Source organism: Dendropsophus ebraccatus, chromosome 15, assembly GCF_027789765.1.
Source record: "Dendropsophus ebraccatus isolate aDenEbr1 chromosome 15, aDenEbr1.pat, whole genome shotgun sequence".
NCBI classification, from domain to species: domain Eukaryota; kingdom Metazoa; phylum Chordata; class Amphibia; order Anura; family Hylidae; genus Dendropsophus; species Dendropsophus ebraccatus.
This window is the reverse complement of record NC_091468.1, coordinates 549126-561340: the sequence shown is the minus strand read 5'-3', so window position 1 is coordinate 561340 and position 12215 is coordinate 549126. Positions and strand designations below refer to the sequence as shown.

Below are 12215 nucleotides of genomic sequence, written 5' to 3'. Positions count from 1 at the left end.
AACTCAAATAAATGTCCCTGCCTGGAAAACCCCTTTATGGCCTAACTCTTCAGTACTGCTCCCCCCAGAATATCTTCTCTAAAAACAGTCTACTACCCAAGTCCTCCTGTTTAGGCCCCTTCTCTGTCTAGGCCCCACCTCTTCTATATAGGCCCCTCTTCCATCTAGGCCACAACACATTCCCTGATGCCCTTCCTCCTCTGCATAGGCCCCTCCTCCTCCTCTGCATAGGCCCCTCCTCCTCTGCATAGGCCCCTCCTCCTCTGCATAGGCCCCTCTTTTAATATCTAGGTTCCTTCTAGGTTTCTCCAAGTCCTCCTCCATTCCCCTTGGCCCCTCCCTTTTTTGCTTTTCTCTTACCTGGTGCCTCCAAAGAGTAGGATCTTGTCACCTACGATGCAGCAGCACTGCCGCCGCCGGGCACAGGGGCCTTTTCCTTGCACCTCCACACGCTGCCAGTGACCGGTCTCTAAGAAGACAATCCATAAAGATGGCGATACACCCAACACACAAACTGACGTACCCCCCCACCCCCAGAGCCCCACCACCTACCCAGGGTACACCCCCACCCCCAGAGCCCCACCACCTACCCAGGGTACACCCCCACCCCCAGAGCCCCACCACCTACCCAGGGTACACCCCCACCCCCAGAGCCCCACCACCTACCCAGGGTACACCCCCACCCCTAGAGCCCCACCACCTACCCAGGGTACACCCCCACCCCCAGAGCCCCACCATCTACCCAGGGTACACCCCCACCCCCAGAGCCCCACCACCTACCCAGGGTACACCCCCACCCCCAGAGCCCCACCATCTACCCAGGGTACACCCCCACCCCCAGAGCCCCACCACCTACCCAGGGTACACCCCCACCCCCAGAGCCCCACCACCTACCCAGGGTACACCCCCACCCCCAGAGCCCCACCACCTACCCAGGGTACACCCCGAGCCCCACCACCTACCCAGGGTACACCCCCACCCCCACCATCTACCCAGGGTACACCCCCAAACCCAGAGCCCACCATGTACCTGGCGTATACCTCCACAGGTCCTGAAAATGACGGTTCAGTCGCGCATTGTAGCCACCAAACACGTACAGCTCTCCCTGGTACGCAACTGCAAGAAAGAGACGCCAAGTATGTGTGACCCCAGATACAAAAACACAGCCTGCTGTAGCTCACACACTCTGTGCCTCCTACCCCCATTAATTCTTTGGCTCCTCCCACACACAGACTGTGGCTCCTCCCCCCCCCCATACACAGACTGTGGCTCCTCCTCCCCCCCATACACAGACTGTGGCTCCTCCTCCCCCCCATACACAGACTGTGGCTCCTCCCCCTCCCCCATACACAGACTGTGGCTCCTCCTATGACCCATACACAGACTGTGGCTCCTCCTCCCCCCCATACACAGACTGTGGCTCCTCCTCCCCCCCATACACAGACTGTGGCTCCTCCTCCCCCCCCACACACAGACTGTGGCTCCTCCTCCCCCCCATACACAGACTGTGGCTCCTCCTCCCCCCCCATACACAGACTGTGGCTCCTCCTCCCCCCCCCATACACAGACTGTGGCTCCTCCTCCCCCCCCATACACAGACTGTGGCTCCTCCTCCCCCCATACACAGACTGTGGCTCCTCCTCCCCCCCACACACAGACTGTGGCTCCTCCTCCCCCCCATACACAGACTGTGGCTCCTCCTCCCCCCCCACACACAGACTGTGGCTCCTCCTCCCCCCCATACACAGACTGTGGCTCCTCCTCCCCCCCCCCATACACAGACTGTGGCTCCTCCTCCCCCCCCCATACACAGACTGTGGCTCCTCCTCCCCCCCATACACAGACTGTGGCTCCTCCTCCCCCCCATACACAGACTGTGGCTCCTCCCCCTCCCCCATACACAGACTGTGGCTCCTCCTATGACCCATACACACTGTGGCTCCTCCCCCCATACACACTGTGGCTCCTCCCCCCATACACACTGTGGCTCCTCCCCCCCCATACACAGACTGTGGCTCCTCCTCCCCCCCATACACAGACTGTGGCTCCCCCTATGACCCATACACACTGTGGCTCCTCCCCCCATACACAGACTGTGGCTCCTCCCCCCCATACACAGACTGTGGCTCCTCCTATGACCCATACACACTGTGGCTCCTCCCCCCATACACAGACTGTGGCTCCTCCTATAGCCCATACACAGTGGCTCCTCCCCCCCATACACATACTGTGGCTCCTCCTATACATTCTGAGACTCCTCCCCCGTACCCCATGGCTCCTCCTCTTTTGGCCCATACACTCATGTAATGGCCCCTCCCCATCAGCCACAGGCTCACTATGGCTCCTCCCTGAGGCTCATACACTCACACTGTGGCTCCTCCTATGACCCATACACTCACACTGTGGCTCCTCCTATGACCCATACACTCACACGCAGAGTGGCTCCTCCTTCCCTCGGGCGGGGCCGAGCACTGTGGAGCGTCCAACCAGGTTTCTGTTAATAAGTCAAATGCTCGGATGCGGTTGCAGTAGATTTCATTGTTCGAGTGGAACGGGCCAGAGCGATCAGCACGGCCGCCAAACACAAACATCTTACTGCCAATGACTGTGGCAGAGTGGAAATCCCTCCAGCGAGCTGGCGCCCCCTGTGGGCAAAATAAACAGGTATCAATGAGGCTCTGCCGTAAAGAAGGGGAGGGAAAGGGTCTCAATGTATAGTGACCTCGGGCAGGGAGCAGGCTACCACCATGGGGGGGGGGGGGGGGGGGGGGGGGGGGGGGACACTGCGGGGGAAGGCTACAACCACGGGGACAGACCACCACAGGGGGAGGACACAGCGGGGACAGACCACCACAGGGGGAGGACACAGCGGGGACAGACCACCACAGGGGGAGGACACAGCGGGGACAGACCACCACAGAGCAAGGACACCGCGGGGGGCAGGCTATCACCATGGGGGGGGGGGGGGGGGGGGGACACTGCGGGGACAGACCACCACAGAGCAAGGACACCGCGGGGGGCAGGCTATCACCACGGTGGAGGGGCTAGAGACCGCAGATACTCACCTTGGCTTTTACCAGAGTCCAGCTCAATAATTTGGTGTCCAGTTTATGGATGTCATTAGAAAAGCAGTCCGCCTGTGAGAAGAGGACATCCTGGTGAGACTGCACCCCCACGACCCGCCTCCTCCTGTACACTCCTCCCTGTGACATCATCCCGCCTCCTCCGGTACACTCCTCCCTGTGACATCATCCCGCCTCCTCCTGTACACTCCTCCCTGTGACATCATCCCGCCTCCTCCTGTACACTACTCCCTGTGACATCATCCTGCCGTCTCCACCCCTTCCTGTATAGACGCCCCCAATATTTGCATTACAGGGGTCTCACCAGCTGCTCAAATCCACCAAAGACGTACATGGTTCTGTCCAGGACGCAGGCGGAGTGACCGTCCCGTGCCCCGGGGATGTGACCGCTCACTGCGGGGGTCCACCATTTTTCTGTGCCTGTAACATGGAGGAGGGTTATGAAGAGGGGAAGGCGGAGAAGGCGGGTGATACTTGGGGGGGGGGGGGGGGGGGGGGTTGGGGTAGTTTGGGAAGCTCCAGGAGGGTAGGCGGGGAAAGCTCAGGGGGGTGGAAGGTCCGTCACCTGTATGAAAAGTGTAGAGAACGTTGCAGGCCCCCTCAGTATCATTACGTCCCCCCCAGATGTAGATGATGTCATCGATGAGAACCGCTGTGTGTCCATATCTCATGTAAGGAACCTTGGATGGGGAGCAGCGTGCAGGAGGAAGCTTCCTCCAACGGAGAGACACTGCAAGGAGAGAGACATGTCTGCCTGTGGTGGCCCCTCCCACTGTGCGTACCCCCCCCACACCCCATGTGCCCTGCACCCCCCCCCATGTGCCCTGCAGCATCCCCCCCACACCCCATGTGCCCTGCAGCACCCCCCTACACCCCTCCATGTGCCCTACACCCCCCCATGTGCCCTGCAGCACCCCCCTACACCCCCCATGTGCCCTGCAGCACCCCCCTACACCCCCCCATGTGCCCTGCAGCATCCCCCCTCACACACCCATGTGCCCTGCAGCATCCCCCCCACACAGCCCATGTGCCCTGCACCCCCCCCCATGTGCCCTGCAGCATCCCCCCCACACCCCATGTGCCCTGCAGCACCCCCCTACTACCCCCTCCATGTGCCTACACCCCCCCATGTGCCCTGCAGCACCCCCCTACACCCCCCATGTGCCCTGCAGCACCCCCCTACACCCCCCCATGTGCCCTGCAGCATCCCCCCTCACACCCCATGTGCCCTGCAGCACCCCCCTACACACCCCATGTGCCCTGCAGCACCCCCCTACACCCCCCATGTGCCCTGCAGCACCCCCCCTACACCCCCCCATGTGCCCTGCAGCAACCCCACTACACCCCCCCATGTGCCCTGCAGCATCCCCCTACACCCCCCCATGTGCCCTGCAGCATCCCCCTACACCCCCCCATGTGCATCCTGCAGCATCCCCCTACACCCACCCCCATGTGCCCTACACCACCCCCATGTGCCCTACACCCCCCATGTGCCCTGCAGCACCCCCCTACACCACCCCATGTGCCCTGCAGCACCCCCCTACACCCCCCCATGTGCCCTGCAGCACCCCCCCTACACCCCCCTCATGTGCCTGCAGCATCCCCCTACACCCCCCCCCATGTGCCCTACACCCCCCCCATGTGCCCTACACCCCCCCATGTGCCTGCAGCACCCCCCTACACCCCCCCATGTGCCCTGCAGCACCCCCCTACACCCCCCCATGTGCCCTGCAGCACCCCCCTACACCCCCCCTCATGTGCCCTGCAGCACCCCCCTACACCCCCCCTCATGTGCCCTGCAGCACCCCCCTACACCTTCCCCTCCATATGCTCTGCAGCACCCCCCTACACACCCCCTCCATGTGCCCTGCAGCACCCCCCTACATGTGCCCTGCAGCACCCCCCTACACACCCCCTCCATGTGCCCTGCAGCACGCCCCCCCATGTGCCTGCAGCACGCCCCTACACCCCCCCCTCCATGTGCCCTGCAGCACCCCCTACACACCCCCTCCATGTGCCCTGCAGCACCCCCCTACACACCCCCTCCATGTGCCCTGCAGCACGCCCCCCCATGTGCCTGCAGCACGCCCCCCCCATATGCCTTCAGCACGCCCCCCCCCATATGCCTGAAGCACCCCCCCCCCCCATATGCCTGAAGCACCCCCCCCCCCATATGCCTGAAGCACCCCCCTTACCAGCATTGAAAACATGGACATCGATCTGTCGAAGAGTCTCGTAGTCCTCTCCGGAGCAGTAGCCACCAAAGGAAAAGACACGATGACCCACAGCCACTGCCGCATGATTCACCCGCCGTGGACCTCCTTCTAGGTGCACCGTCCAGCAAGGCATCCCCCCAATGCATGCCGAAGCAGAGGAGTCACCGCACCAGAGCCTATAGGGGGCAAAATAAGAACATTACAACCAGCAATACCCCCGAAACATCACTACCCTGGGGCAGCAACATCACAGCCCGAGCCATGAGGGCAACCAAGGCAAGCATCAGAGGCTAATCCCGCCCCGGAGGGGGTAATGCCGTGTGACCCGGCTCTGGTTATAGAGTCACAGGGTAATCCCGCCCCAGAGGGGGTAATGCCGTGTGACCCGCCTCTGGTTATAGTCACAGGGTAATCCCGCCCCAGAGGGGGTAATGCCGTGTGACCCGGCTCTGGTTATAGTCACAGGGTAATCCCGCCCCAGAGGGGGTAATGCCATGTGACCCGGCTCTGGTTATAGAGTCACAGGGTAATCCTGCCCCAGAGGGGGTAATGCCATGTGACCCGGCTCTGGTTATAGAGTCACAGGGTAATCCCGCCCCGGAGGGGGTAATGCCGTGTGACCCGGCTCTGGTTATAGTCACAGGGTAATCCCGCCCCAGAGGGGGTAATGCCGTGTGACCCGGCTCTGGTTATAGTCACAGGGTAATCCCGCCCCGGAGGGGGTAATACCATGTGACCCGGCTCTGGTTATAGTCACAGGGTAATCCCGCCCCGGAGGGGGTAATGCCGTGTGACCCAGCTCTGGTTATAGTCACAGGGTAATCCCGCCCCGGAGGGGGTAATACCATGTGACCCGGCTCTGGTTATAGTCACAGTGTAATCCCGCCCCAGAGGGGGTAATGCCGTGTGACCCGGCTCTGGTTATAGTCACAGGGTAATCCCGCCCCGGAGGGGGTAATACCATGTGACCCGGCTCTGGTTATAGTCACAGGGTAATCCCGCCCCGGAGGGGGTAATGCCGTGTGACCCAGCTCTGGTTATAGTCACAGGGTAATCCCGCCCCGGAGGGGGTAATGCCGTGTGACCCGGCTCTGGTTATAGAGTCACAGGGTAATCCCGCCCCGGAGGGGGTAATGCCGTGTGACCCGCCTCTGGTTATAGTCACAGGGTAATCCCGCCCCAGAGGGGGTAATGCCGTGTGACCCGGCTCTGGTTATAGTCACAGGGTAATCCCGCCCCAGAGGGGGTAATGCCGTGTGACCCGCCTCTGGTTATAGTCACAGGGTAATCCCGCCCCAGAGGGGGTAATGCCGTGTGACCCGGCTCTGGTTATAGTCACAGGGTAATCCCGCCCCAGAGGGGGTAATGCCATGTGACCCGGCTCTGGTTATAGAGTCACAGGGTAATCCTGCCCCAGAGGGGGTAATGCCATGTGACCCGGCTCTGGTTATAGAGTCACAGGGTAATCCCGCCCCGGAGGGGGTAATGCCGTGTGACCCGGCTCTGGTTATAGTCACAGGGTAATCCCGCCCCAGAGGGGGTAATGCCGTGTGACCCGGCTCTGGTTATAGTCACAGGGTAATCCCGCCCCGGAGGGGGTAATACCATGTGACCCGGCTCTGGTTATAGTCACAGGGTAATCCCGCCCTGGAGGGGGTAATGCCGTGTGACCCAGCTCTGGTTATAGTCACAGGGTAATCCCGCCCCAGAGGGGGTAATGCCATGTGACCCGGCTCTGGTTATAGTCACAGGGTAATCCCGCCCCAGAGGGGGTAATGCCGTGTGACCCGGCTCTGGTTATAGTCACAGGGTAATCCCGCCCCGGAGGGGGTAATACCATGTGACCCGGCTCTGGTTATAGTCACAGGGTAATCCCGCCCCGGAGGGGGTAATGCCATGTGACCCGGCTCTGGTTATAGTCACAGGGTAATCCCGCCCCGGAGGGGGTAATGCCATGTGACCCGGCTCTGGTTATAGTCACAGGGTAATCCCGCCCCGGAGGGGGTAATGCCATGTGACCCGGCTCTGGTTATAGAGTCACAGGGTAATCCCGCCCCGGAGGGGGTAATGCCATGTGACCCGACTCTGGTTATAGAGTCACAGGGTAATCCTGCCCCAGAGGGGGTAATGCCGTGTGACCCGGCTCTGGTTATAGTCACAGGGTAATCCTGCCCCAGAGGGGGTAATGCCATGTGACCCGGCTCTGGTTATAGTCACAGGGTAATCCCGCCCCGGAGGGGGTAATGCCGTGTGACCCAGCTCTGGTTATAGTCACAGGGTAATCCCGCCCCGGAGGGGGTAATACCGTGTGACCCGGCTCTGGTTATAGTCACAGTGTAATCCCGCCCCAGAGGGGGTAATGCCGTGTGACCCGGCTCTGGTTATAGTCACAGGGTAATCCCGCCCCGGAGGGGGTAATGCCGTGTGACCCGGCTCTGGTTATAGAGTCACAGGGTAATCCCGCCCCGGAGGGGGTAATGCCGTGTGACCCGGCTCTGGTTATAGTCACAGGGTAATCCCGCCCCGGAGGGGGTAATGCCATGTGACCCAGCTCTGGTTATAGTCACAGGGTAATCCCGCCCCGGAGGGGGTAATGCCATGTGACCCGGCTCTGGTTATAGTCACAGGGTAATCCCGCCCCGGAGGGGGTAATGCCATGTGACCCGGCTCTGGTTATAGTCACAGGGTAATCCCGCCCCGGAGGGGGTAATGCCGTGTGACCCGGCTCTGGTTATAGTCACAGGGTAATCCCGCCCCGGAGGGGGTAATGCCATGTGACCCGGCTCTGGTTATAGTCACAGGGTAATCCCGCCCCGGAGGGGGTAATGCCGTGTGACCCGGCTCTGGTTATAGTCACAGGGTAATCCCGCCCCGGAGGGGGTAATGCCGTGTGACCCGGCTCTGGTTATAGTCACAGGGTAATCCCGCCCCGGAGGGGGTAATGCCATGTGACCCAGCTCTGGTTATAGTCACAGGGTAATCCCGCCCCGGAGGGGGTAATACCATGTGACCCGACTCTGGTTATAGTCACAGGGTAATCCCGCCCCAGAGGGGGTAATGCCGTGTGACCCAGCTCTGGTTATAGTCACAGGGTAATCCCGCCCCGGAGGGGGTAATGCCGTGTGACCCGGCTCTGGTTATAGTCACAGGGTAATCCCGCCCCGGAGGGGGTAATGCCATGTGACCCGGCTCTGGTTATAGTCACAGGGTAATCCCGCCCCGGAGGGGGTAATGCCATGTGACCCGGCTCTGGTTATAGTCACAGGGTTATCCCGCCCCGGAGGGGGTAATGCCGTGTGACCCGGCTCTGGACACCGGTGTGCATTGAATGGGAGGTTTTCTGCTGGCCTGAGAACTACCAGATCGCTAGATCGGCCGGGCTGCCCATAGAGGATAGTGGCGGTCTGGTGCCTCGTATTCCCTGGAGCGACGGTGGCAGATCATCGCTATGAGTCGTCTTTCAACATGTTGACTACAATGCTCAGCCAACATTGTTCATGTCAGCTGATCATTGTATTCTATTACAAAAGGAAAATTATTGTTTGAATACGGACGCTAATAGTTCTGTGTAATAGGGCCTTTAGGAATGGAGGCGCGTGTCCTGTGTGCGCGCAAGGAAGGAGGCGAGTGTCCTGTGTGCGCGCAAGGAAGGAGGCGCGTGTCCTGTGTGCGCTCAAGGAAGGAGGCTCGTGTCCTGTGTGCGCGCAAGGAAGGAGGCGCGTGTCCTGTGTGCGCGCAAGGAAGGAGGCGCGTGTCCTGTGTGCGCGCAAGGAAGGAGGCGCGTGTCCTGTGTGCGCGCAAGGAAGGAGGCGCGTGTCCTGTGTGCGCTCAAGGAAGGAGGCGCGTGTCCTGTGTGCGCGCAAGGAAGGAGGCGCGTGTCCTGTGTGCGCGCAAGGAAGGAGGCGCGTGTCCTGTGTGCGCGCAAGGAAGGAGGCGCGTGTCCTGTGTGCGCGCAAGGAAGGAGGCGCGTGTCCTGTGTGCGCGCAAGGAAGGAGGCGCGTGTCCTGTGTGCGCGCAAGGAAGGAGGCGCGTGTCCTGTGTGCGCGCAAGGAAGGTGGCGCGTGTCCTGTGTGCGCGCAAGGAAGGAGGCGCGTGTCCTGTGTGCGCGCAAGGAAGGAGGCGCACTGGCCCTATTAGATATAAGGGTGGTCGGGGTAATATACTGGGTTCCAAATTATTATGCAAATAATATTCTCATATTTTCCAGAATTACCTATATGAATTGCAGTCATGTAATTTTCCAGTCATTAACTATTCCAGTATAATTTAAGGGTTTTTGAAGAAACTGCCTAAGATAAAAGTATATTTAAAAAAATAAAAAAATAACTAAATAAATAATGGCTTCTCGGCTAAGATCATCTGTATCTGTTCTCAGCTTAATATCGGATACGTCCCCTATCTAAGGACCATATATTACATGGATTTTTAGAAGAGGGAGATGGAAGAAGAGGCGGCTGTGTCCTCTCCCGGCATTGACCTGCTATTGCCTCCGGGTTCAGTGCACCAAAAGAAAAAAAAAAGCAACTCAAAATCCATGTTCTAAATGATTATGCAGCAGTTTTCAACCTTTTCTTTTTTATGAAGAACAAAACCCTGGTGATTAGTGAGATATAAGTATCAGCAGATTATTACAGCCGGACGTCACTTCTCTGGTCTATGATGTCTTCTCGCTGAGGTTCCATTTGCACATAGAAGCTTCTGATCTCTCTCGTCCAGTGAATTTGTCCATTTTGGGATGATTTCTGCTTTAACTGTTTTGCACAAAGACAGAATCTCCTCCTAGAGCTGCTGCTTAGATGTAGACCGCCTCCCTCCATCACAGACCGCCTCCCTCCCGCCATCACAGACCGCCTCCCTCCATCACAGACCGCCTCCCTCCAGCCATCACAGACCGCCTCCCTCCATCACAGACCGCCTCCCTCCCTCCATCACAGACCGCCTCCCTCCCGCCATCACAGACCGCCTCCCTCCATCACAGACCGCCTCCCTCCAGCCATCACAGACCGCCTCCCTCCCGCCATCACAGACCGCCTCCCTCCCGCCATCACAGACCGCCTCCCTCCCGCCATCACAGACCGCCTCCCTCCCGCCATCACAGACCGCCTCCCTCCCTCCCATCACAGACCGCCTCCCTCCATCACATCACAGACCGCCTCCCTCCCGCCATCACAGACAGCCTCCCTCCCGCCATCACAGACCGCCTCCCTCCCTCCATCACAGACCGCCTCCCTCCCTCCATCACAGACCGCCTCCCTCCCTCACAGACCGCCTCCATCCCTCCATCACAGACCGCCTCCATCCCTCCATCACAGACCGCCTCCCTCCATCACAGACCGCCTCCCTCCCTCCATCACAGACCGCCTCCCTCCCTCCATCACAGACCGCCTCCCTCCCTCCATCACAGACCGCTTCCCTCCCTCCATCACAGACCGCCTCCCTCCATCACAGACCGCCTCCCTCCCTCCAATCACAGACCGCCTCCCTCCCTCCAATCACAGACCGCCTCCCTCCCTCCAATCACAGACCGCCTCCCTCCCTCCAATCACAGACCGCCTCCCTCCCTCCATCACAGACCGCCTCCTTCCCTCCAATCACAGACCGCCTCCCTCCCTACATCACAGACCGCCTCCCTCCAATCACAGACCGCGGCGGAGGCAGCGCCCCCTTGTGTCTCTGGGCGGAGGCGGCGCCCCCTTGTGTCTCCGGGCGGAGGCGGCGCCCCCTTGTGTCTCCGGGCGGAGGCAGCGCCCCCTTGTCTCTCCGGGTGGAGGCAGTGCCCTCTTGTCCTTTGAGGGGGGTTTTACCTAGAACATCTTCCCCCCCATATTTCCTGTAGGGGCCCCCGTTATACATGTAAATACATTAATCATCTCCCCTTATCCGTCTCTTCTCCAGACTAAACAAATGTAATTCTATTATCTTTCCTCATAACTAAGATGCTCCATTCCCCTTATTAGTTTAGTGGCCGTCTTTGTTCCCTCTCCAGCTCTAGAACGTCCTTTTTATGAATCAGGTTCCAAAACTGGACGGCGACTCCAGATGAGGCCGCACCAAAGCTTTATAGGGGGGTAATATTATATCCCTGTCCCCAGAGTCCAGGCCGGGTATATACATGACAATATCCTGCTGGCCTTAGAAGCAGCTGACTGACATTGTGCTGTTCTGTAGTCTATTATCTACAAGTACAACCAGATCCTTCTCCATCAGCGACTGCACCAGTGTAACCACCCCAGGACATAGGATGCTGCAGGTTATTACTCCCCCCAGGACATAGGATGCTGCAGGTTATTACTCCCCCAGGACATAGGATGCTGCAGGTTATTACTCCCCCAGGACATAGGATGCTGCAGGTTATTACTCCCCCCAGGACATAGGATGCTGCAGGTTATTACTCCCCCCAGGACATAGGATGCTGCAGGTTATTACTTCCCCCAGGCCATAGGATGCTGCAGGTTATTACTCCCCCCAGGACATAGGATGCTGCAGGTTATTACTCCCCCCAGGACATAGGATGCTGCAGGTTATTACTCCCCCCAGGACATAGGATGCTGCAGGTTATTACTCCCCCCAGGACATATGATGCATGCGGGTTATTACTCCCCCCAGGACATAGGATGCTGCAGGTTATTACTCCCCCCAGGACATAGGATGCTGCAGGTTATTAGTACCCAGGTGCATAACTTTACATTTATCTACATTGAACCTCATTTGCCAAGTGGACGCCCAAACACTCAAGGTGTCTAAGTCATCCTGTAATATCTGCACATCCTCCATAGACTGTACTGTACTACAAAGCCTGTAACATCTGCACATCCTCCATAGACTGTACTGTACTACAAAGCCTGTAACATCTGCACATCCTCCATAGACTGTACTACAAAGCCTGTAACATCTGCACATCCTCCATAGACTGTAC

General features: G+C 59.3%; 1 protein-coding gene and 1 pseudogene across 3 annotated transcripts in view; one reads left to right on the top strand and one right to left on the bottom strand.

Annotated features, from left to right (window-relative positions):
- The window catches only part of KLHDC3 (kelch domain containing 3), a 73805-nt gene that overhangs the window by 20187 nt on the left and 41403 nt on the right, over nt 1-12215 (bottom strand). For 2 of the 3 annotated variants that reach the window (XM_069955556.1, XM_069955558.1), the window contains exons 2-8: nt 5279-5475; nt 3649-3813; nt 3388-3503; nt 3066-3137; nt 2432-2645; nt 1030-1116; nt 361-469 (exon numbers count right to left, since the gene is read on the bottom strand). In XM_069955556.1, coding sequence (XP_069811657.1) covers nt 361-469; nt 1030-1116; nt 2432-2645; nt 3066-3137; nt 3388-3503; nt 3649-3813; nt 5279-5432 — 917 coding nt within the window. In that variant the 5' untranslated portion in view covers nt 5433-5475. The remainder of the gene's footprint in view (nt 1-360; nt 470-1029; nt 1117-2431; nt 2646-3065; nt 3138-3387; nt 3504-3648; nt 3814-5278; nt 5476-12215) is intronic. The other variant, XM_069955557.1, reaches the window with a different exon arrangement.
- LOC138774617 (U2 spliceosomal RNA) lies at nt 9637-9808 on the top strand (annotated as a pseudogene).